The 23,802-nt window shown below is 42.0% G+C and overlaps 1 protein-coding gene across 2 annotated transcripts; it reads left to right on the top strand.

The window, feature by feature from the left end:
- Nucleotides 1-485: 485 nt before the first annotated feature.
- On the top strand, nucleotides 486-23,720 carry LOC136442885 (transcription elongation factor SPT6-like). 2 transcript variants are annotated; one of them, XM_066439902.1, is made up of 38 exons: nucleotides 486-615; nucleotides 1,144-1,328; nucleotides 4,805-4,990; nucleotides 5,789-5,862; nucleotides 6,077-6,214; nucleotides 6,477-6,558; nucleotides 6,895-6,967; nucleotides 7,078-7,180; nucleotides 7,317-7,397; nucleotides 7,768-7,956; nucleotides 8,281-8,400; nucleotides 8,664-8,753; nucleotides 9,152-9,297; nucleotides 9,416-9,717; nucleotides 10,025-10,154; nucleotides 10,337-10,487; nucleotides 10,884-11,029; nucleotides 11,306-11,492; nucleotides 11,985-12,127; nucleotides 12,558-12,675; nucleotides 12,867-12,943; nucleotides 13,379-13,514; nucleotides 13,880-14,017; nucleotides 14,356-14,523; nucleotides 14,795-14,922; nucleotides 15,188-15,392; nucleotides 15,723-15,870; nucleotides 16,130-16,278; nucleotides 16,788-16,928; nucleotides 17,249-17,444; nucleotides 17,949-18,064; nucleotides 18,566-18,688; nucleotides 19,056-19,244; nucleotides 19,896-20,058; nucleotides 20,307-20,396; nucleotides 20,665-20,888; nucleotides 21,408-21,610; nucleotides 22,187-23,720. In XM_066439902.1, exons 2-38 carry the CDS (start codon nucleotides 1,202-1,204, stop codon nucleotides 22,482-22,484), a joined length of 5,478 nt encoding a protein of 1,825 aa, XP_066295999.1. In that variant the 5' UTR covers nucleotides 486-615; nucleotides 1,144-1,201; the 3' UTR covers nucleotides 22,485-23,720. The 2 variants fall into 2 exon arrangements, with proteins under 2 accessions (XP_066295999.1, XP_066296007.1); XM_066439910.1 differs by lacking the exons at nucleotides 486-615; nucleotides 1,144-1,328 and adding an exon at nucleotides 4,405-4,411.
- The last annotated feature ends 82 nt before the right edge of the window (nucleotides 23,721-23,802 follow it).

Below are 23,802 nucleotides of genomic sequence, written 5' to 3'. Positions count from 1 at the left end.
ACCACCAAGCAAGGCTGGAACCCCCGTGCTAGCCTCCATAGCAGGCTCTGAACCGGCCTTGTTGGGGGCTAAATAATACACCTTTTGCAGCCAGCCCGTAACCATCAGCCACCCCCGTAACCATTTTGCCGGTAAAATGGTTACGGGGGTGGCTGATGGTTACGGGCTGGCTGCAAAAGGTGTATTATTTAGCCCCCAACAAGGCCGGTTCAGAGCCTGCTATGGAGGCTACCCCGTGCAGGGCCTGTAGTTTTTCGGCGGGAATAGCAGAAACGTGTAAGACTGTACGTGCAAAGTTTGTAAATTCAGATTATATGATTAATATCCAACATATGATTATGTGAACAAATTTCTATGTAACTATTAACAAGAAAGAAACAATGAAAGAAATGATAGATGTTTACCATGTCCGTATTTTGAAACTCTTTGGTCACATTCCGAGCAGGTGTCTGAAGTCGGTCTCGTTCCCAGAGCTGTCTCAGCTGGCTTGATCACGTGACCACACGCGTTCGCCATCTTTGTTTCTTCTCGGAGGCATTGGTGGCGATTTCTTTGTTTTTAAGGCGATTTTTCAGGAAGTCAAGAGGACTTCACACCGGCTTTTGCATCACACAGGTGCGCAACATACCACCGATCATACTTCTGATCAATTTGTATCACATAGGAGTTCGCGATAGTCTAGAATTCGGACTCATCTTTCAGCGAAGCCAGAGAACTTGGCACTCAGAGCACCTGGGCTTGTGCGTCATTCCCAGTAATCTGTATGTTTCTCAAAAGAGCACGTTTTCTCCAAACACACGCGGTGAATCAAGACGTGGTGTACTGCTGCAGATGTGGTATAAAGCAGAAAAGAAACCTTAGACTCTGAGACATGGTGTAGTGGTCATCACGCACTTGATGTTTCAAACCCATGTGTGTATGGGGAGGGGGGTGCACTGAGAAAAGATGCAAATTTGGGGGTGGAAAAGAAATACATTCATTCAAACAAAATTCTCCTCGATACCACAATTTCACCCTAGATCACTGTACTATCTGGCATCTGATCAACAATGAAGATGTTTGATTTGTCAAGTATATTTCTAGTAACGTTAAAATTAAATTTCTAGTTGGCAAAAGTTATGCATTTTACTACTGTACTTCCAGGTAATACAGCACACTCCAGTTTGACTGCTGTGAAGGCTGCTGTGCTGTACAGAACACCATGTCAGACTTTCTGGAGAGCGAGGCTGAGGAGTCGATGGGGGAGGAGTCTGGGGACGAGGAGGAGGTCACAGCGAGGAAGAGTCGGGCGGTGATGGGGAGTGGTGATGAGGAGGAGGAAGATGAGGGTAAATATTCTCCTTCTTCGACTAGTTTCTTAAAGAGTTATCCCTTCTTTCTCCTCCAGTACATACAGCTTTCTGGTTTCCTTAGATGTTAGGCTACACCAAGTAATTTGTATGGATGACGTCCGCGCGCGCATTGATTTTGGTCTGTTCCCAGGAAAAAAAACAAGAAATTCCGCTGCCTGTAACTATGACCAAAGAGTTCCTTTTTGATATAACGTGGGGTCCCATAACTTCAAATGTAAATTTACGAGTTCGACATCGCATTGCACCAGTGTCGGTTGTCTGAAAAGTGTTGCGTTTTGACGAATGATAAATTAGAGTGGCGGTGTTTAAGGATTTTCCGTTGTCGAGTTAATTTTACACCGTCCATGCACGATTCACACTATGATCTCAGTCGGTAAAACCAGAAAAATGTTGTTATGAATATAGCGTTCCACATCGTTCCATTCTAATCAGGGTACCGTAACTTCGACATACAAATACCTTTGTCTCTCCTTAATTTGTCGGCACGATTTTCAGTAAACAGACAGAATAATTTTGTGTCAACTAACTTCAGCTTCCCTGTGGTAATTTTTTTTTTTTCACCGTGCGTAAGTTGCCACCGATGCGGGGCGCGCTGTGACTTAGCGACTGTTTACGCCGCTTGTTGCGTTCCAAGCATGGTCAACGTTGACGATCCGTTCTTTGGTATGGTAATGAGAGTAGATGCTTCATTTCATAAAAATGGTCCCGTAATATGAACTCACAAATGCCACAAATGTGCCACAAGTACGTCGCAAACTGCCGGGGAAGAATTGTTACACCGGAAACTGAAATTGTGACATTTGCACTCGGCAAGGCACCGCAAGTGACCAGAAAGTACGCGGCAAATCTCCCTTGATTTTTTTCAGTCAATTCGGTACAAAGTGATGACTTATTTTAAACAACAGCATCAGTTATTTTTAGATCTCTCTATTCATGGTTTTCTAGATTTTTGTTTTGAGCAAGCAATGAGAAATCGCCATTTACATTCAATGAAGTCGTGTTTATGCATTCAGAGATCACAGACCCGTGCCGCCTACATCAAAGCCAGCGGCCTGTCAGTCTTTAATCAACATGCGGGGTTAGGTTACATGTTTGCAACATCAATGCGTTTGCTGGTGGAACCATGTGCAAGCCTGCCGACGGGAACTTATCAAATGCAAGTTTATCTGACGTGTTTCAAGCTAGATTAATAAGATTTGCGGTTTTGGAGCCTCACTAGCTCGTACATGATTTAGACAGGGGGACCGTGAAACGTCAACACTGTAGCATCACATTCGAATCGTGGTTAACGGAATGGCCGTGACGTAAGGGGGGAGGGCGTTCGAAGCCGCGGTTATTTTGTTATTTAAGACAAGTTTAATCGCGACATAAACTAACAAACACCTACGTTTTTTGTGTGCTTTTTATACTAGTAGCTTTATGCCTCATGTGTAAAACAATAAAGTTTGCGTGCCGATTCTTGACTGTTCTTTATGTAAGAGTTGCCATTACGCAATGAACTTGCGTCGAACGTAGCCATTGTTTGTAGCCAAATTTTCCTGGTGACGCAAAAATCAGTTAACTGTACACAAATCCGTATTTCATTCAGACGACAGCTATATGCATGAACTTGGGTTCTCTGCGTTTTTATTCAGCACAGTGGATAGAAACAGACATGTCTCTCTTCTGCATAATAAGACAAAGTAAAACTAATTCGAAGTTATGGTACTGTCGAAGTTATGGGACCCCACGTTACTATGTTTCTGCAGGCCTGCAAAATCAATGGGATATGGAAAGAAACAGGACAGGACAACAACTGCTGTTCAACTTCAACTGATTTATTCAAATTGTTGCTGTTTTCCTGATGAATAAAAGAATTGTTAGTTGTTACACTGTGTTCTCTCATTCAATTTGTGTCCTAACATGTGTCGTCGACTATTATATTTCAAATCTAGGCATCTTGTTTTTTTCGGCCCTTCTTGTTTTTTTTCGCGCTCTCGCATTAGATCAAAGGTCTCCAAAGGACGTCATCCATAAAAATTACTTGGTGCAGCCTTACTGTAAGTTCTTTGCTTTTGCAGCGGTTTTATTCTGTGGTACGAGGGAAAAGAGGATGTGTGGTTTGAATTTGTGGTTGAAGCTATTCTGTAGTACACTACAGTACTCAGTAGTAATACATTGGAAACGCATATTTGCGGTGTCAGAAATATAGAGTGGAGAGGTCACCATGAAAACTGCAAAAAAATAAAATCACTGCAAACGTTTCAAGATTTGCAGTACATTGTATTGAGGGAAGTCTGTAGGCTAGGCAAGTAGCTTCTTACAGGACGGTTCTTACAATATTGTCCCATCTCATCAGAATCTAATTTTGTCATCAAAGAAATCATAGGTAGGGTCTTCTTCATAATTTCATCAACTAAATGTATATATGATATATATACACAATGTAATATCACAGAATGGAACTCAATATTGCAAAATTTAACTGCCTCTTAATTGGATGCTTCTTATTCTTAACAAAGCCTTGAGTCAACTATACATTTGTATGCTGTGCCTTCTCGAGACAAGTCATTGAATGTAAATCAACATGTAACATATATCCGGCTACCATTGCATACCTGCAAATAAAATTAAGTGTGCAAAGCCTGTGCTTGGACTTGTCTCTTCAGTGATTATAAGAATGTCTGGTTGATGACAGTGTGACAATCGCAGGCTTATTAGTATTGCTCTAAACTGCTTATTTTAGTTTTATAAGGAATACATGTATGTGTAGCTGACTTGCCTATGGTGAATTGGTAATTTGGATGCATTAAACGCATGTATGTATTGCATGCCCACATATAACGTAAAGTGGGAATATATCATATACTGTCTTGAAGTTGAACATTGCGTGGAGATATCTTTGGCCTCCTGCATGCAAAGTGAAATGCATGATCTGTTATCTGCATGCAGAAGTGTTAATTGTATCACCTTGCTTTTTGTCAGGCATGTAATGTGTGTGAAGTTTAACCATGCTTGTGCAGCTTTTACGAACAGTTTTCCTTCTCTTTCATGTGTGAAAAATAAAGGAAAGGTTGAGGGTAAGTTTGTCTTTTATCAGGGCATGAACATTGAAATACCCACTTGCAGTTTGCAGGCACAAACTGGATAGTTAAAACTTGTATGTAGAGTCTGTCACAAGATTGTCTTACAAATTGGAATGAAATGTTGAGGCTATGGTAATGATATTTTGTCTGTACCCTTACTAGTATAGGATGGGTCATGTATCGTTTGAATCTAATGTGAACATGAGAGAAAGGATTTTATCCTGTTAAGAATGTTTTCAGAAACCTTTCCAGTATCATAAGGAGTACATGTTGTTACTGTCTTTTTGACAAATGTATTTTTCCCATTTTCCTAAATTCCCTAAAATCTTTTCTATAAAGATTGTGAAACCAGTGATAATCATTCATTTTTGGTGTGCTGCCTTTCAGATATTGAAGACAACGTGTCTGACCTGATCGACGATGATGATGATGAAGAGATGGAGGGAGAGGAGGAACCCGCGCCTCGGTCCAGATCGCGATCCCGGTCCCGATCTCGTTCCAGATCTGGTAGTGAGGCGTCTGCAGCGGAAGACTCTGAGGGAGAGATCGGGGGAAAGAAGAGGAGAAGAAGATGTAATGGTTTCTACATTACCTTAGAATTAAGGCTAGAGATAACAATTGTATAAGCAGTTCTTATTTGGTATTATTAAAAAGCCAAACCCTTCAAGGAGCCTAATGAAAAGTAGAAACAGAGTTAGAATAGCTTTTATTCCACCTTTAATTTATTCATTTCATTCTTATTGTATACCATTGCTTTGTTTTGTTTGCAATTAGCCCTTGGGTATTGATTTGCATTTATTTATTTATTTATTTATTTATTTTGATTTACCACATTTTGTGGAAGGATTGACATAACAGGTGAACTATCACCTTTTCAAGATGTCATCCCAGACCGGACTGTAAGATTTCGACCATCGCACACCGGGGCATGCCCCTACTCTTTTTCGAAAGGTGTGGTGGGTTCTTTAACGTGCGCGGGGTGTTGCTCTCCCCAAACACGGGACCTCCATTTAACGTCCTATCCGAGGGATGTCCCTAACCCTAGATGAGCTAGGTACTCATTTACACCTGAGTGAAGTGAGGATCGTCGTGTTAAGTGCCTTTCCCAAGGGCACAACGTCGGGGCGCAAGTTCGGACATGTCTCTGGGCACACCTGGGATTAGATCCCGGGACCCATTGTTTGACAGCCGCGTGCTCTACAGTTGCGCCACACGACGCCACTACGCCATTTGTTATTATGATTGTTATATTATCAAATCTTGTTGATAACTAGTCAAACATAATGCTTCAGCATTTACAAAACAGTTATGACATAAAGTGCAATAAAGAAACATTTGTGTATTGTCATTGTTGTATTTTTTTGTCCACAGCAAGCATCGATGACCGACTGGAAGATGAGGACTATGATCTGATCGAAGAAAATCTGGGTGTCAAAGTCAAAAGGGTAAGAAGAAAGTATTAGTGGTTTGTTGGTAGTGTATTTAACTTGATGGTAATTCATCTTTTAAAAACAGTGTTGTCAAACTGTTAATGGCATTAGGAAGTTCCAGTTACTATTTGTGAAATTAGTACATCATTTGTCTGAACAAAAAAGCCAACAAAATTGGTGTTTTAAACTTCGTTTTTCAACTTTGCATCCTTTTTCTCTTGGCAAACAGAAACGATTTCGGCGTGTACAAGCCCTGTCAGATGACGAGGAGAGTGATCGAGAAGTACAGGAGGAAGAGGCGCAGGAAGAAGACAGGGACGCCATTGAGAAAGAGCTGTTTGAAGGAGCTGAGGAGGGATCGGAAGGGGTAAGAAATCTTACAGGAATCAAAGTAGAAGGTAAAGAAAACATCACTGTCTGTACATCAAAAGCGTCACTTGCCACTGGCATTGTACAGGTGAAAGAGTTTAAAATTCTTAACACTTGCCACTGGCATTGTACGGGTGAAAGAGTTTAAAACTCTTTGATTATTTTTGTTATTTCTGCTATCAGTTGTAAGAGTATAGTTGGTGAAAAGTAATAGTTCTGGTACAGAGGATTAATGGAACCATATCATTCAAACCCGCTAGGAGGGGAGTGTGAAGGATCGCCCCCTGCCACCTCATGAGGAAACTCCATTCCAGGAGGAGGAGTCAGGGTCAGAGGATGAAAGTAAGTTTATTTCAGAAAGGTTTGTTACTTTTAGATTCAGCAAAAAGTCATGACTGCATATTACAGGTTTAATGAACTTTGATGAGACACCAGTCAAATGGTCAGTATCTGTAAAATCATTCTTTATAAGAAAGAAACTAGGTCCAAAGCCCAAGTCATGATGGTCGTGTGGCCAAACGTGCCAGTTTTATACTGACTTTGATAATAGTAATGCCCAACCAATTTATAGTCAATGACGGTATTCCCTTTATTGCATCAACTAGTTTTAAAAACATCTTATGATGACTGTTTTTACTCATACTTTTTTATTTTCATTGTGACCTTTCCCACTTTTAGTTGATGACTTCATTGTGGATGATGACAACCAACCCATCAGAAAACCCAAGGGAAAACGCAAGTTTACTGACGCGTGAGTTACTCTCCGCTATCTCTTTCATTCTCTTTCATTCAACCATTCCCTTGATAGCTTAAGTCTTGCCGTTCACTCCTTAAGAAGAGGTGACCTTCTATATTCTACAGGGCTCTTCAGGAGGCTCAAGACATCTTCGGAGTTGAGTTTGACTTTGAGGAGTTTGAGCAGTTTGGAGACGAGTATGAGGGAGAGGAGGAGTTATATGATGAGGTAAGGATGCCAACTTCTTTGAAATGCACAAGATCCCACTTTAAGACAATGACTGACTGATATCAAATGTTTATTTTTGTGCTTGATGCATTCTAGACATTGTACTCACTTAAGAATGTCTGTGTTTGTGTTTCAGTACGAAGAGGAAGGAGAGGAGGGAGTGAAAAGAGTTAAGAAACCTGGCAAGAAGAAAATGGCCAAGAAGAGCATCTTTGATGTAAGCATTCTTTTTACTCTGTTTTAATCCTTTGTTTTTGTGTTGTATTGTTTTTTATCTTTATATCTTTTTCCATGCTCTGTGTTGATGTTTATAGTGATGTAATATCTTTTATGTCATACCTGGGCCACGAAATCGTTTGATGTGGGTGTTCCGGACCGTGTGATAATTTTCCATATCACACAGGCTTCTATCATACTTTTGATGAAAGATTTAAACAATTAACCACAACAAGTTATCTACTTGGGGAGATTTCGAGATGTACTCTGTCTCTTCTTCAACCCGGTAAATTCAGATTTCTTCTTGGAGCTCTCTTTTAATGTGACTGCTGATGTTGATCATCACATGATCTTGTATCATACTCATGTAGGTCTACGAGCCTAGTGAGTTGGAACAGAAGCACTTCACAGACCAGGACAACGAGATCCGTACGGCGGACCTGCCGGAGAGGTTTCAGCTGCGTACGATCCCGGTTCGCCCTGCGGAGGAGACGGAGCTGATGGAGGAGGCTGAGTGGATCTACAAGTACGCCTTCATGACTCTGCCCATCTCCATGCAGGTGAGGTGCCAATCATAATTCAGGACCCCAAAAATGTTTTCTACAATATTATGAGCATATTAAGTATGAGTGTGAAGTGACTACAAACTTTTTGCTTGCCAATTTGCAAGGTGTTTGTATACTTTTCTGCTGTCTCAATACACATTGAAAAATTGCTGGGTCTACTAGTAGCGTACAGATCAGGCCTCAGAACAATGATGACTTCCAACTTGCCTTCTTGTGATCCTAGAGTGGGATTGCTTGCCACTAGACCATTGTGTGCTATCAAAAGAAGGGAAACTATTGTCTGATAGGTTAAAATGTTTATATATATTTTCCCTCCAGGAGTTTCCAGACAAGCCAGAAGAGGGAGGTGGTTATGGTTCCATGTACAGCAGGAAGGAACCCAGTACTGTGGGCAAGATCAGGGACGCTCTCAACTTCATGAGAAACCAGCATTTTGAGGTAAGGGTACATTTCAATCACGCTCAAACACACTAACGTGCATATACAGCAGCCCAGTACAGTAGTTATATATTGACATTGTTTGTATGTTTTGATTGCTGTTTTAACAAGTAGATAGGCAACTTACCCCATGCAAGATTGGGCATTCAGTGCTCTCTCTAGGCTAAAGCTAACAGAAATTGTACATATGAGTTAGATTATGAAAACAGGCAAGCAGGGAATACATGCTATTGTGTAGTGGTATAATCCTTGTTGTTCTTCAGGTACCGTTCATAGCGTTCTACAGGAAGGAGTATGTGGAGCCTGAACTGAACATCAACGATCTGTGGAGGATCTGGCAGTGGGACGAAAAGGTAACCACTGTTTATTCTCTGTCTATCCTCATAAGAGGTTGGGTTAGTGTAGACTTTGCAGCATGGCTTGTTTCCTAACATGATTCCCATATTGTTGGCAACTTGTTTTATGCCTGTGGAGTCATGAGTGTGCCACTTTGGGTCTCATATGGAATGACCGTCCCAGTCTGAATGTCGTCCACTTTTGTCTCTTCACGGCTGAATGAAACATACTGTCCTGTATATGCTTGGCCCCCTTGGAAATCAACTTTTATATATAAATAGATAATCTCATAATATCTGACCTGTCCTAGCCCTGTCAGAAAGGGATGAATTGCCAGTAAAAACAGGAGTTTGAGTGTGAAAGTCCAATGATTGCATCCTTTTACTCTCTCTAATGCTGGTCTTCCCTGTTCCAGTGGACGCAGCTGCGGAACAGGAAGCGGAACATGACGCGGCTGTTTGAGAAGATGCAGACGTTCCAGTACGAACAGGTGGCAGCGAACGACCCGGACGCACCGCTGCCCGAGAACATGCGCCCGCTCACACAGGCCGATCTGGACAGGTTTGTTTGTTTATTTATTTGCACAACAAGAATACATGATACGATAAACAATAGATAAGATAATTGTATATAAACCCAGCCCTGAGATAGGTCAGTTATCATGTCTTGTCTGTTTCAGAATGAATGAAGTCCAGACCATGGAAGAACTGAGAGACATCTACATGCATTTCCTGCTGTACTACGGGCGGGACATTCCCAAGATGCAGAACGCCGCCAAGAAGAAGAAAAAGAAGAAAAAGAAGATGAAGCCCAAGAAGGAGCGAGCAGAAGGGGAGGAGGGGGAGGATGTAGAAGTAGAGGAGGAAGAGGAGGAGGAGGAGGAAGAAGAAGAGGAAGAGGAGGAGGAGCAAGAAGATACAGGACAGTTGAAACAAGCGTCTAGACGAGACATGTACTCCATCTGTGAAACGGCAGGACTAGGTAAACAAATAGCAACTACAACAAGACCTACCCACGTATCAAATATCTTTGTAATCCATCTAGCGATTCTTGAAATATGCTGACTGCAAAGTCTGGAAACACACGCACACAGACAGACACGCACACACACACACACAAAGAGAGAGACACACACATAGACATGCCAAAAACTATACCTCCATCTTCATATCAGTAAAAATGAAATAACTAAAACAGGAAGAGTTTTAGTCAGGGCTCTCTCCAGCCCTAGATTTTTGCTCCATTTTGGTTGATCCTTCCTAATTGCAGTTCTACCTGTTCTCTCAAGGTGGCCTTGCTAAGAAGTTTGGCCTGACTCCAGAGCAGTTTGGTGAGAATTTGAGGGACAACTACCAGCGCCATGAAACAGACCAGTACCCTGCTGAGCCCAACGATCTGTCCAAGGAATTCGTCAACAGGTGCTGTTTCTTATAACCTAAGAACTCAAAAAGATATTTCCTACTCCATACAAATATTACCTGCACCGCTTTGCCAGAAAAGTAGATTCGATAAAGTATGCATCAAGCTAGAAACTGTGTAAAACTCATCTAAATCACACAATCTGTTAACGTTTGCAATTGTGATTTTTTTAATTTTTCAGTCAATTCCCATCTGAGGAGAAAGTCCTCCAAGGGGCACGGCACATGGTTGCTATGCAGTTGTCACGGGAACCTCTCGTGCGACAGTGTATCCGACAGACATTCTTTGAGAGGGCAAAGGTCTCTACCCAACCCAGCAAGAAAGGACGGAAGGTGGGGTTTATTTCCAATGATAACCTTGCTGTTCGATTGGTCCAAAGCTGTGTACCATGTTATTCTATCTAGATTCGAGGCAAACAAAGACAGGCGGGGTTGTGTGGCGTAACGGCAGTGTGTTTGTTCCAGAACCCAGAGGTTCGAATCCTGTCATGTCGCTGTTTGTCATGACACAACTTTCCTCACTCCACCCAGATGTAAAAATGGGTACCTGACTTCGGTTGGGGAGTTAAAAGGCAGTGGAAGCAGAGGCTCTACCTTCTAATACCACGCCCTGGACACAGTAGAAAACAACCTACTGCCCCTACAGCCTCAAAAGGGGTATGGGATTACTTTTACCATTACCAAGTAAACAAACATTATTTGAGGCCATTAATGTCTTTGTTCCAACAGGAAATTGATGAGATGCACTACGGCTACACCTTCAAGTACCTGAAGAACAAGCCAGTCAAAGACCTGACAGGAGAGCAGTTTCTTAAGATGACGATTGCAGAAGAGGAGGGGCTTCTTAAGACAATCATCACCATAGATGGGGAGACGTGAGGAATTTTGTTTGTTTCTGGACTGTAGACCATTTAGTGTAATTGTGATACTGATCATTTTTATAAACATGGAAAGCTACTTATTAACCTTTAGCCTTAGAAACGAAATGCCAGTACCTTTTTGTTGGTGTGGTGAATTTGCAGTAAAGAAGTGACTGTAAAAATTGTTAAATTAAAAATGCCACAAATATTTCAAGATTTACTATATCTACCAACACAGATGATCTTTCATGCTAATTAAAGTTTTTTTCTGTTCTGGTTGTTTTCCTGCAGCACCCAGTCGTACTTTGAAGAGATCAAACAGCTGTACTACCGCGATGAGTTCAGCCATCTTGTACAGGAGTGGAACACCCAGCGTACCATGGTGCTGGAGCGCATGCTGAAGTTCATCCTCTATCCACAGATGGAGAAAGAACTCAGGTCCAAACTGGTACTGGAGGCTAAAGATGGCATCATTAAGGTGAGGAAACAAAATTTTGGCAAAAGTAACATTCTTGCTGCTGCCTAACACCATAACCAATAGAGAATGGGGTGCCAAATGGCTACTTCAGTGTGCTAAAGAAAATGAGTTGTACCTAAATACTGTTCTGTAGACTGTGTTTTAGGAGGGCCACGTAGTAGTAGGCATAGGGGGTGAAGTCTGCCATCGCTGAATGTTACCTTCGTGAAAATGGAGGTATTGTTTCGGGCTTCGTGTTTTTTTTGTCTTGGTTTGTGTCCATAGTAGCATGTATTTGAATCTTGTAGAGTGACAGGATGTGAGGCAGAAGATGGTGTAACCAGAGACTGGCAGGATGGGAAGGTTGGCTTGGCCTGTGTCCAAAGTTGATCTTCCGTGCTGGCAGAAATTTAGCAAGAAATTCACAAAAATAAAACAAACAAAAAAATCACAAAAACTCTTTTATACATTCATGGTATGAGATTTTTTATTTCTTGTTCTGTGCTGTTCCAGTCGTGCTGTCGTAAGCTGTACAACTGGCTGAAGGTCGCTCCGTACCAGCCTGAGCAGCAGATAGAGGAGGAAGACGAGTACATCGAGGGCATGGGCTCTACCAAGGGACTCCGAGTCATGGGGCTGGCATACTCGTCAGACTGGTGAGGTCCCTCCCTTTGGTATCAGTTTTCATCACTTACTGTAAAAGGGGAAACGTTTGCAGGAATTTATTTTGCAGTAACTAGAAAATGGAGGGCTGTAAGTTTGCAGTTGAAACAAAGGGATAGGCTGGAAGTAGACACAATAAAAAAGTTTTGTGGTGGTTTAAAGTTTTCGGTCACTGCGAAAACCGTGGACATAAGACGTAGCAAACGTTTCCCCTTTTACAGTATGACGAGAAAATGGTAGGCAATACTATATGCGGTTATGTATTTCTTAAAGCTATTAGGCAAACATGATTGTAATGATCTACTTATTTCTCCCAAAACAGACTAGATACTGTGGTACTTTTGTTCAGACATTGTCTTCAAACCAGCAACAGTCTGTGCATTGCAGTGTTGCTAACATGAAGTTTCTGATTCCTCCACACAGGGACACAGCGTCCTTTGCTGCTGTAATAGATGGGGAGGGGGATGTGGTAGATTTCCTAAGACTTGCTCATCTGATGAAGCGGAGAAATGCCTACAGAGAGGCGGACAGAGAAAATAAGGTATTGTACCATCTTAGATTATACTAATGGTCTTGTGTTGATCTGCAACAAGGAAGTTTTCCCTCTTTTAAATCACAGTGTTTGGAAAAAGCAAAAAAATTCCTAGTTCCAAAGATTGCATTCTTTAAGATTATAAATATAAGCAGAGATGATTTGGAAGGTTATTTGATATGTTGTTTTCCTTTTTCCAGTTGAGTGATATGGAAAACATCAAGAGAATTATTCTCAACAAGAAGCCTCATGTTATTGTGATTGGAGCTGAGAACAGGTAAAATACACAAAAATATTAAAGACCACAACAACATTTGCTCATGGATATCTTGAAAAGTAGTGTGAACAAAAATTTTATACATTTACATGTATACATTGTTATTGATTTATTGCATTCTTGAATTTCTGACAGGACTTTTTTTATTTATATCTATATTGCACTTCTCAAAAATAGCTTAGGGAATTTCCATACATTTATATACTGTACATGTATTGCCTGTCTTTACCAATGGCCAGTGCAGGAACTGGTTTGAGATCACTTCCACTTTCCCCAGGGATTACCTGTCAGAATGCCATATTTACCTCAACAGGGAGAATGTTTAATGCTTGAGTAACTGTCATTTGGCTTATCTTATTACCTGGATGTCTAACCTTCATAGATATAATAATGTTAGATAGATTAGCCGTAACAGTGACACCTGTGATCCTCCAGGGATGCCCAGTCTGTGATCGACGACGTGAAGCTGTGTGTGAAGGAGCTGGAGGAAGAGGAGCAGCTGGCTCCCATTGCTGTGGAGCTGCTCGACAACGAACTCAGCCGCTTCATCATGAACACTCCTCGTGCTGAGGTCGGTCAGGGTTCTGTTTCTGTTACTGACCATTTGTACAAACAGATGCATCTAACTAATGTAACAGGGTAGATAAACACTCTTAAGCTGGTCAAAGCATTAAGAAATCAACTCTCTTCTTGTTTTGAATGCATGGTTGTTGGAATACTTGGAGTTTGGTACTTGCCAGCCTGCAACACTTTGCTTTCTTTGCGTGTTATTGGTTGAAAAGGGAGAAAACAGAAAAGAGATGTACAAAAAAGTAAGAGGTTCCATTTAGTCATGGTTAAACTTTCAGTCTATCTTTGCCTGTATACAGTGCCTGTATACTGTATTCAACGTGAGAAAAGATTTGCTAGAAGATTCAGTTACTTCTTTTTTCACAGGCGGAGCATCGTGACTACCCACCACTGCTGCTCCAGGCCCTGTCGCTGGCACGTCGAATGCAGGACCCGCTCATCGAGTTCTCTCAGCTCTGCGTCAACAACGACGACCTCCTCTGTCTCCGCTTTCACACGCTCCAGGTGGGTTCAGGACACGATGAGTTGAAATCTCAAATGTTACCATAGCTTGTATCTCCACCAGGGCTGTCTCCAGACCCCATCCTTCTGTCCCGTAATGGTTGGGACTGACAAAAATTTCACCCCGACTGTTCATAAAACTTAACTTCATAACAGAAAATTCATGAAAACGTACTTTTATAAGGTTACAATCACAGATTCAACAAAGAAATGAACAAATGAGTGGGACGGAAAAAATGAAAGTTGGAAACAGCCCCGATCGCAACTCACTTGCATGGAAGGAATCTGTTTTTCTTTTCAAAAATGTATAAAATTTTTCTATTCATCTTTGTCTCTCTCAGGAGCAAGTGAGTCGAGAGGAGCTGCTCTATGCCCTGGAGCTGGAGTTCATCAACCGTGTGAACGAGGTCGGGGTGGACATCAACCGCTGCGTGGCAAACACACACACCACCACCCTGGCACAGTTTGTGTGCGGTCTGGGGCCCAGGAAAGCTGCATACATCCTCAAGGTCAGTCCCTGCTTTTTGGCAATGTCTCAGGAACAAAGCCTGTTTTCTCTAAATTTTACAATAGAAAAATAAAGCAGTCATCCTCAATTGAGGTGAAGCATGATGCTTTTTCAGGTAGCTATTGGTAGTGCAATGCGGTTTCGCTATGGCTTGCATTTTTGGCCAAGCACATGGGGTCACCCCTAATTGATAAGTGTGTTGGGTTCTTGACAATAGTCTAGAGACTAAGTGTACCAATTCATTTCTGTTGTTGTTTTTGTTTGTGCTTTAGGTGTTGAAACAGAACAATGCCCGGTTGGAGAACAGGAACCAGCTGGTGATGATGTGCCACATGGGTCCCAAGGTCTTCATGAACTGTGCAGGCTTCATCAAGATCGACACCAAGTCACTGGGAGACAGGTACAACTTCTCTAAACATCCAGACCTCATGTTTTTCTCCCTGTATCAGAATTATTATAAAGCTGCCTGTAATATCTTTTTGAAATATCTGAAGTATCTAAGCTGGAGATATCATGACTTCAGTATCCACATTTTAACATTTTTTTAAATTCTTTTTATTTTTTGCTTCAGGCTCAAAGGCTCAAACACACATATACACATCTAAAAACAACAATGACAATGCCTACTGTATTTTGTAGTTACGATCTTGTAATGTGCCCCACAGCGAGCAGTACATCGAGCTGCTGGATGGTTCTCGGGTGCACCCGGAGACGTACGACTGGGCGCGGAAGATGGCGGTGGATGCGCTGGAGTACGACGAGTCAGCAGAGGACGCCAACCCCGCTGCTGCGCTGGAGGAAATCCTGGAGACTCCCGAGAGGCTGAAAGATCTGGACTTGGACGCCTTTGCAGAGGAACTGGAACGTCAGGTCTGTATGAAGAACATCTGAATAAGAAACATGGTACCCAAGAAAGCCAACATTTGAGAGAAAAGTATTTTGATAAAAATCAGCACCCGCCATTTTAAATGGCTTCACCTCCAAATCTTAATGCCAAGAAAAAAATTCAGTAGTAGTTTGTTACTTCTTGCACTCAATATCTCTTACTGAACATGATCTGATTTCAATTGTTAGAAAGAAGCAGAAGAACAACAACCAGAAAATATATGCTACAGTGATTGGAAATATGGAACATTTCACAAGGTGACGTCTTTTGTGTTATTTGCATTAACCATTTTGTTGTTGTTGTTGTTGTTGTAGGGTTTTGGGAACAAGAGTATCACGCTGTATGACATCCGTGCAGAGCTGAACTCCATGTACAAGGACCTCCGTACACCCTTCAGGTCTCCCACGGTGGAGGAGAAGTTCAACATGCTGACCAAGGAGACTCCAGAAACATTCTATATAGGTATCCTCAATACTCTTATTTTGTGGTGGCACCAAAAAATACATTCTGGTTACATATAAACAATCTGGAAGTTTTTTTACTCATTCACTCCCTAAGTATTGTTATACAGTGAAAAAAACCCCAGAAAATTGACTTCCAGATCTCACATTGTGTACCTTTAACCTTCTCCCTGCTGCCTAACTCTGTAACCAATAGGGAAATGGGTGCCACATGGCTACTTCAGTGTGCTAAAGGTTAATGTTCTGCACCATTCTCCCAGGTAAGCTTGTGCAATGTCGAGTGACCGGTATTGCCCACCGGAGGCCCCAGGGTGACCAGCTGGACCAGGCTAACCCTGTCCGATCCGAGGAGACCGGCCTGTGGCGCTGCCCCTTCTGTCAGAGTGACACTTTCCCTGAGCTGAGTGAGGTCAGTGTTAAAAAAACATGTCCATCTTCATCCAGTTTTAGCCACCGGTAGTAAACTGTTAGTAACTGATACACTATACAGTGTGCTTATTAGAGAGAGCTATGGTAGTTTTCCAGTACATCAAATATCTAAACCTTGCATATGGATTCAGTCTTTCTTGGGTTCATCCACTGGTAATGACAACAAGGCCAGACACTGAAACCATATGCAATGTTTAGATATTTGATGTACATGTACTGAAAACTTCCCCTAGCTCTCTCTGATAGTAATAAGCACATTGAATAGTGTATCAGTAGTATGCAAGTAAAAAGATGAACAGCAATTTAGAAGTAGGACTTTTGACTGGCTATCAAAGGCAGGGTTGCCAACCACTAATCTACAAAGGCTGCCATGATATAAAAGGATATGCTACTGGTTGAGTGTGTTAAATTTTTATGCCTCAGATAGAAGTATTTTACCATTACTTGTATGTTTTTCACAAATGATTAATTTTCTGACTTCTCCCCCAGGTGTGGAACCATTTTGACAGCTCGGAGTGTCCCGGCCAGGCCACGGGTGCGGTGACTAGACTGGACAACGGAGTATCAGGTTTCATCCCAACCAAGATGATCAGTGATAAACACGTCAAGAGCCCAGAGGAGAGAGTAAAGGTAGAACTTTGTAACAGTTGTCCATGGGGATTTTTTTGTCCCAACAAGCAAATTATTGTCCTGGTATGGAAAAGCAGGTCCTGGAGTCAGCCCGGGAAATAGATTAGCATCAAGCTGCAAGTTGTTGTGGAAGGTTCCAGACATTAGTTGAGACTGTTAGGCCAGATAGCCAGTTTGTAACCCATGAAACAATGGATTCCCCTAAGGAATTTGATTTTTTCATCCAAATCCATTTTGCAGCACCAAAAAGGGATGGTTTACCTTAAGCAGGAAGTGACTCGAGTCCAGAAATCCTGAATTTTTCCATTTTTCCTTTTCAGCCTGGCATGGAGCTCTACACTCGCATCATCAAAATCGACATCGAGCGTTTCCGCGTGGACCTGACCTGCCGGTCGTCGGACCTCGCTGACCAGAACGGAGACTACCGCCCTGCCAGGGACCTGTACTACGACCACGAAACGGAGGAGACGGACAGGAAGGCAGATGACGAGGCTAAGAAAAAACAGGCCAGAACAAGTAAGCTCTAGTCAAACAAATGTAAGGGTAAAGTAGTCATCCTCTATTGAGTTGAAGCATGATGCCAAGTGGCTAGTGGTAGTGCAATGCGGCTTAATTGCTACGGCTCGCTTTTTTTGTGTCCAAGCACATCGGGTCACCCCTACACTTTTCAATAAGAGTATCAGGTTCTTATGTGCAGAGGTTTAACGCTTGAAGTTTATGCCTGAAGCTCCCTCATACACAAGGCCACCTATTTTACGTCACCATTCGAACTGAATGAAAGCTGTCTATCTTTTAAAGAGATGGATGATGATGTAAAAGAAAAAAATGTAAAACTTATCCTTTGGCTCTTTGCATCTAGGAAGACGGTGGACAGCTTTGGCCAGTTACTACAGTACTCTGTGTAGTCCTGGCAAAACTAGCACTAGAACAATGTTGGGTTCTGCAGAGTGCTATCAGAAACTAGATAATTTAAAATGTCAAATGCTGATTGTGGTGTGGTGTGGTTGTTTTGATGTTTAGCGTACGTGAAACGTGTGATCGTGCACCCCTGCTTCCACAACATCAGCTACAAGCAGGCCGTCAAACTGATGGAGAGCCAGGACCAGGGGGACGTCATCGTCAGGCCCAGCAGCAAGGTACTGGACATTTGTTTTTAAAAGTTTGTGACACCTAAGTCTCACCACACCACAAAAATCAAAAGTTTAATGTGATGGTGCTATCCTAACTCTTTGTGGCTAAATGATCTATTTAACATGTCAATGAAGGTTAGACATCCAGGTAAGAAGATATGCCAAAAGACAGTTACTCAAGCAACTGGATATGATTTTGAAGAAGTCAGACTTTTCAGATAGCATCCGCTATCTTTTGTCAGTGACCTAAGGCAAGAACTGGAGAACCATCAATTCAGAGTTTGGGTTTAAAACCTGGTTCTCCTGTTCTTGCCTTTAGTCACTGACGAAAGATAGCGGCTGCTGTCTGAAACATCTGACTGTTTCAAAATTATATGCAGTTGCTTGTCAAGAGTAACTGTCTTTTGGCGGATCTACTTAACAGTTCTCAGAGAGAAGTCACAAGCCACTTGTTGCATTGAAGCTGGCTATAGATTTTGGGAGATGTCATTTTTCTGTGTATTCCAGGGGCCTGACCATTTGACGGCGACCTGGAAGGTAGATGACGGGATCTACCAGCACATAGACGTGCGTGAGGAGGGGAAGGAGAACGCCTTCAGCCTGGGACAGTCTCTCTGGATTAACAATGAGGTCTGTTCACGGAAAAATTACATCCAGCTTGTCATGAAATAGGAGCTTCACAGAAGCAAAACTCATCAATGTTGCATCTTGGGATTTTTCCCTTTCCTATAGGGAAAGGACATTTTTTCTTTGTTTCATAATCTCGTCCTTGGAATTAATTAATGATTGGCATGAATGGCATCAGATCAATAGATTTTGTTGATGTTTGGATGTAATCAGCATCTAAGACAGTCTTCCGTACTGCAGGTACATATAGAAGTTTGGGGAAAACTTTAAAGAAATATTTGAAAAGAAATATTTTGCAGATGCTAGTCAGTGTTAGCTTCTAACAACTAACTGTATTTGTGTTTGACAAATTTTGCTTTCTGTCCAACAGGAATTTGAAGATTTGGATGAAATCATTGCCCGCCACATCCAGCCGATGGCATCCTTTGTACGGGACCTGACCAATCACAAGTACTACCAGGCAGCTGAAGGTGGCAAGAGGGAGGCTATAGAGAAGATCATCCGCGATGAGAAGAAAAAAGCTCCCTCCAAAATTCCATACATCATCAGTGCTTCCAAGGTGATTATATTTCTTTCCCATCATCTGGGGTTCAGTAGGCTATGCCCTCCTCAATGGTGGGACGTTCAAAATCTGCAAATATCACAATGAATGTGCACATATGGTGTGAATATGTATTTCCGCATGAAAATACTACTACTGTTACATATAATGAGAAAATGTCTCATTTTGATTTCACCTGGTCTTTAAAGGCAACCAAAGCAATATTAGGGGAAAAAAAATAGAAATACAAAAAATCCTGAAATCTTTATGGTAGTGACATTTACTAACATTGTTTAGCACATTTGCGAAATATCTTCATACTTTGAGCATTTTAAAACTGGGCAAAATCGTGCTGTACGATGATCCCCTTAGTTTCACAAGCCTTCAAAAACTCCGGCCACGATTTTCAGTGAGTTCTCACATCACAACGACGTCATATTTTTGCACAATGGACGTCGCTATACATTGTGATAATGTTGTTTGAACGAATCATGTATAGAAACGACTAAATAAAGTGACTTTCAAAATCTGGGCCCTAATATTGCTTGGGTTTCCTTTAATGTAGTGAGGCGAAATAGCTATATTGTATTTTGTACAAAGGACATCAACTTTGGATTTGCTAAGTAATGCTTGACACTTATTGTACTGTACATGTGTATTGTTTCTCAGGAGTACCCAGGGAAGTTCCTGCTGTCCTACCAGCCCAAGACTTCTCCGAGACACGAGTTTGTGACGGTGACGCCAGACGGCTACCGGTTCCGCCAACTCATCCACCACTCAGTGAACGCGCTCTTCAGATGGTTCAAGGAACATTTCAGAGACCCTATCCCAGGTAACAGTATGGTCGACTCATTGAAGATATGTGATTTGATAAGATATTCACAAGCAAATGTTTCATGTTTGATCTGGCATCAATGTTTAGAACAAGGGTAATGAAATTTTCCTGGCGCATTGAATCCGTACGTACTTTAATGTGATTTTTGTCATGACCAAAGGAAGAGCAGTGTTTCAACAGTCTAAACTGCCTTTAGATACAGGTGAATAAAGAACACTGATTGACATGCGTTCTTCCCCCTCCAGGTGCCACGCCTGTGAACGTACGCCACAGGACACCCATGGCGCCCTCACGTCCAGAGAACACCCCTGCACCCTCTGGGATAAACCTTCCAGGTACGTGGTACTACTGCCTGTATTGTAGAACATTTGATCACTATTCTCCTAGATTGAAGCCACAATATGTCATGGACTCTTAACAATAAAAAAGATTCTCACAGCTTTGTCTATGTGTCTAGTATCAGTGTAGTTCTTATGGTATTTTATCAAGTATTGTGTAATGCTGTTTTAGAGACAATTTTATTGACAAGACAAATGTGATGTGATAAACAAAATTCCACCAGACTTAGAATATATGATCAACGAGTAAAAACATTATTTTCAGGTGTGGATCCAGCGCAGCTGTCGCAGCTGCAGAAGGCCATCAGCAACTTCCCCTCCAACCTGTCCACCCAGCAGGTGTTCAGCGCCCTGGCCGCGGCCACAGGTCAGGGGTCGAGTGCCACGCCAGCGCAGTGGGGCAGCCAGGGGTACGGCCAGAGCCAGGGACAGGGACAGTACCACGCAGGGGCAGGGTACAGCGGGGCAGCAGGGTCCAGCTCATACCAGGTACAGTCAGATGTTGTGTAGAACAAGGAAATGAATGGTCCCCTGGTAAATGTCAGATGTTTGAACTTGGAACTTGTCTGGATAGATTGTGGAACTTGAAACCTAGAAGTCTAAAGTAGAGTGGATTCATTTCTCAAGCTAGCTGACATCTTCCACACTGCAGCCGTCTTTCAGTAAGACACATAGTTACATGTAGTTTCCTTTTAGAACTTTTATTCAGCCTGTTACCATCTAGAAGTCTTTATAGTAGTGTTTTGACCATACTATGAATAGAAAATGTGTATGACTCAGATGTTGATTTTTATGAGACCCTATATATTGTAGAAAAACATATCCACAGTGTACTGTAGTATGTATTCTGCACTAGACCCTCTACAGTATTGTGTAATTTAGATGCTACCTGTTTCTGTTCCAGATTTTGTCCCAACAGCTAGGTAATTTGTAGTTGATATATTTTGAATACATAAAGTATAAAAAATGCAAAATTCTGACAGCACATTGCTCTGCCCATGTTTCCAGAACTTTGCTACTCCGAACCCCATGGCGACGCCGATGATGACCCCAGCCTACCCCTCTGCCACGCCGGCACAAGGTCAGCCCCAGACCACGCCACGGTACCAGCCGACACCGCAGTCCTCCTGGGGCCACGGGCACGGGCGGGCCGCCGCCGCCTCCGTGTCTGCCTCGACGTCGGGAGCCACACCTTCACGAGCTCCCCCAAGGTCAGGGTCGAGAGTTATATTTATTTGCATACTGTTATTATTGAAATTTTGCAGTGGTTTTATGTTTGTGTTTTTTTCGCTTGACCGTTTCACAGCAAATTAAAAACACCGAAAAAAGTTTGTATCCATTACTTTACAGTGTGTAACTATAGCTACAGCAAACACTCCATTTTCTCTTTACCACGAAATTAGACCCCTTTTACTGTAGTTAAGATCTGTTGCTTTCACATTATAAGTTGCTAATGAACAATTAGGAAGAAGTAGCATTAGAAGTGAAATCTTGAACCATGAAATATTGGTCTTACAGCTCTTATCAGTGTTAAAGTGGGATGAGGATAATTTTTTCTTCCGGAAACATATTATCATTGTGTGGTAGGGGCCTTTTTATAGGATAGTTTCAAACAAAGTTAGGAGTTCAATACATAGGGCTTATAGATGGCAAGACTTCAATGCAGTATCACCAGCAGCCTAGACATATGAGTCAAATCTTGTGTATTTTCAAATAAAGTGGTCACACTATTTCAGTAATTACAGATACAGTTTTAGCACCAAGTCTGACTTCTCATCCTGTTTCAGGGCCTCCACGTCTGCGGCGTCCGCGGGAACCGATTGGGGCAAGGCAGCCCTGGCGTGGGTCCAGCAGCAGCGGAACAAGACGCGAGGCGGCGACACGCCTAAGGTCCGCACGCCCGGGCACCACACCCCCGGTCACCACACGCCCAGTCACCGTACTCCCAGCCATCGCACTCCGACGCACCGCGCCCCCACCATGTCTCCCAGCCCTATGGTCGAGGGCACGCCCATGATCGAGAGCACCCCTATCTCTGCAATGGGAGATGCCACGCCACTGATTGACGAACCACAAGAAACGTAAAACTTTAAAAGAATGACAAATGCAACACTACGGGCACTGTAGTTCTACAGATTAAGCAACAAGTCACAAGGGAAGCAAAGAGACCTGTAAGAAGCACTTCAAATTATCCCAGAACTATCTCAAGACATATTATTGAAGAAGGTGACTGGCATGAAATGTCTCACATGTTGAGTCTCTTGCTGAATTTGTTCTTATGTTTTAGTTGAAGAATTGGTGTAGAAGCAGTCTGTGAAATGATCTTATTCGAAACGTGCATTGTCATGTGGTGTAGTTCTTTGAACAGTCTTGTGATCTAGTGAAATTGGACCATAAAAAAATCAATTCTTTGGTTGCTGCATATGTGTAATATAGCTACATTCTTTCTAAATATGGTAATGTTACTTTTGCTTAAGAGGATACTCTACATACTTAGCCAAGACTCACATCTTGGCAATGTAGTGGCTATAATGTGATGTTCTTGTAACCTTATGGTTATACATTTTGTATCAACGCTTGGCCACCTTCATGTAGATTGCACACAAATCTACAGTCTTTGAAACCCTAACAATACGAGACAGAAAATCACACTGTACATCTACGTAGCTACAGAAGGAATCTGTAATAAGAAACGTATACAAAGGAAGCATATGTACATTAATCATGGTGAAAGAGAAAAGCTTCAAACAAAACCACTAGTGAAAGATGTCTCTTATTATTGAATATTCCCTGGTGTGAAAGTGATGTAGTAATAAGTGTTATGCTTGAATTAACATCTGACCAAAAATGGTCCATTTTAGCTGATAAGAAGTCTAAAGATCCATCTTTGTTCAGGTAACATAGTTGTAAGAGAGGACTTCTCTACACATGCACTGTGTGTAGTCATTTATGTTCTACTAATACGTGTAAATTTGTACATAACTAACCGTGTATGAAACAACTGGTGAAGCACAGCAATATGATAGTTTCTTGCCTCAAAAAAATATCAACCCATCAAATATCAATGGCACACATTCGGGCAGTGATGTGATGAATTGGCCTTTGAGTTAGTAGCATTGTATTTGCTAGAATAGCAGAAAAATTTGAGAAGTTGAGGATTATATTTCGAGTTTGTGGATCGTCCTTTATCAGAGAGCTGGTAGGCCAAATGTTCATGTCCATGCACGTTGTAAAAGGCTTTAACTTGATATGATTACACACTAAAATTTCACCTTTGCTGTAAACAGTCACGGTGGCAATAAACACATGTATCTCAACACACCACGTGCTCCAACATTTCATTTCCTTTTGTAACAGTTTTTCAACTGGCGTCTCATCTTCTGAAAAGTAAGAAGAAACTCGG

This window comes from Branchiostoma lanceolatum, chromosome 1, assembly GCF_035083965.1.
Source record: "Branchiostoma lanceolatum isolate klBraLanc5 chromosome 1, klBraLanc5.hap2, whole genome shotgun sequence".
Lineage (NCBI taxonomy): Eukaryota > Metazoa > Chordata > Leptocardii > Amphioxiformes > Branchiostomatidae > Branchiostoma > Branchiostoma lanceolatum.
This window is presented reverse-complemented; position numbering and strand designations above follow the sequence as displayed.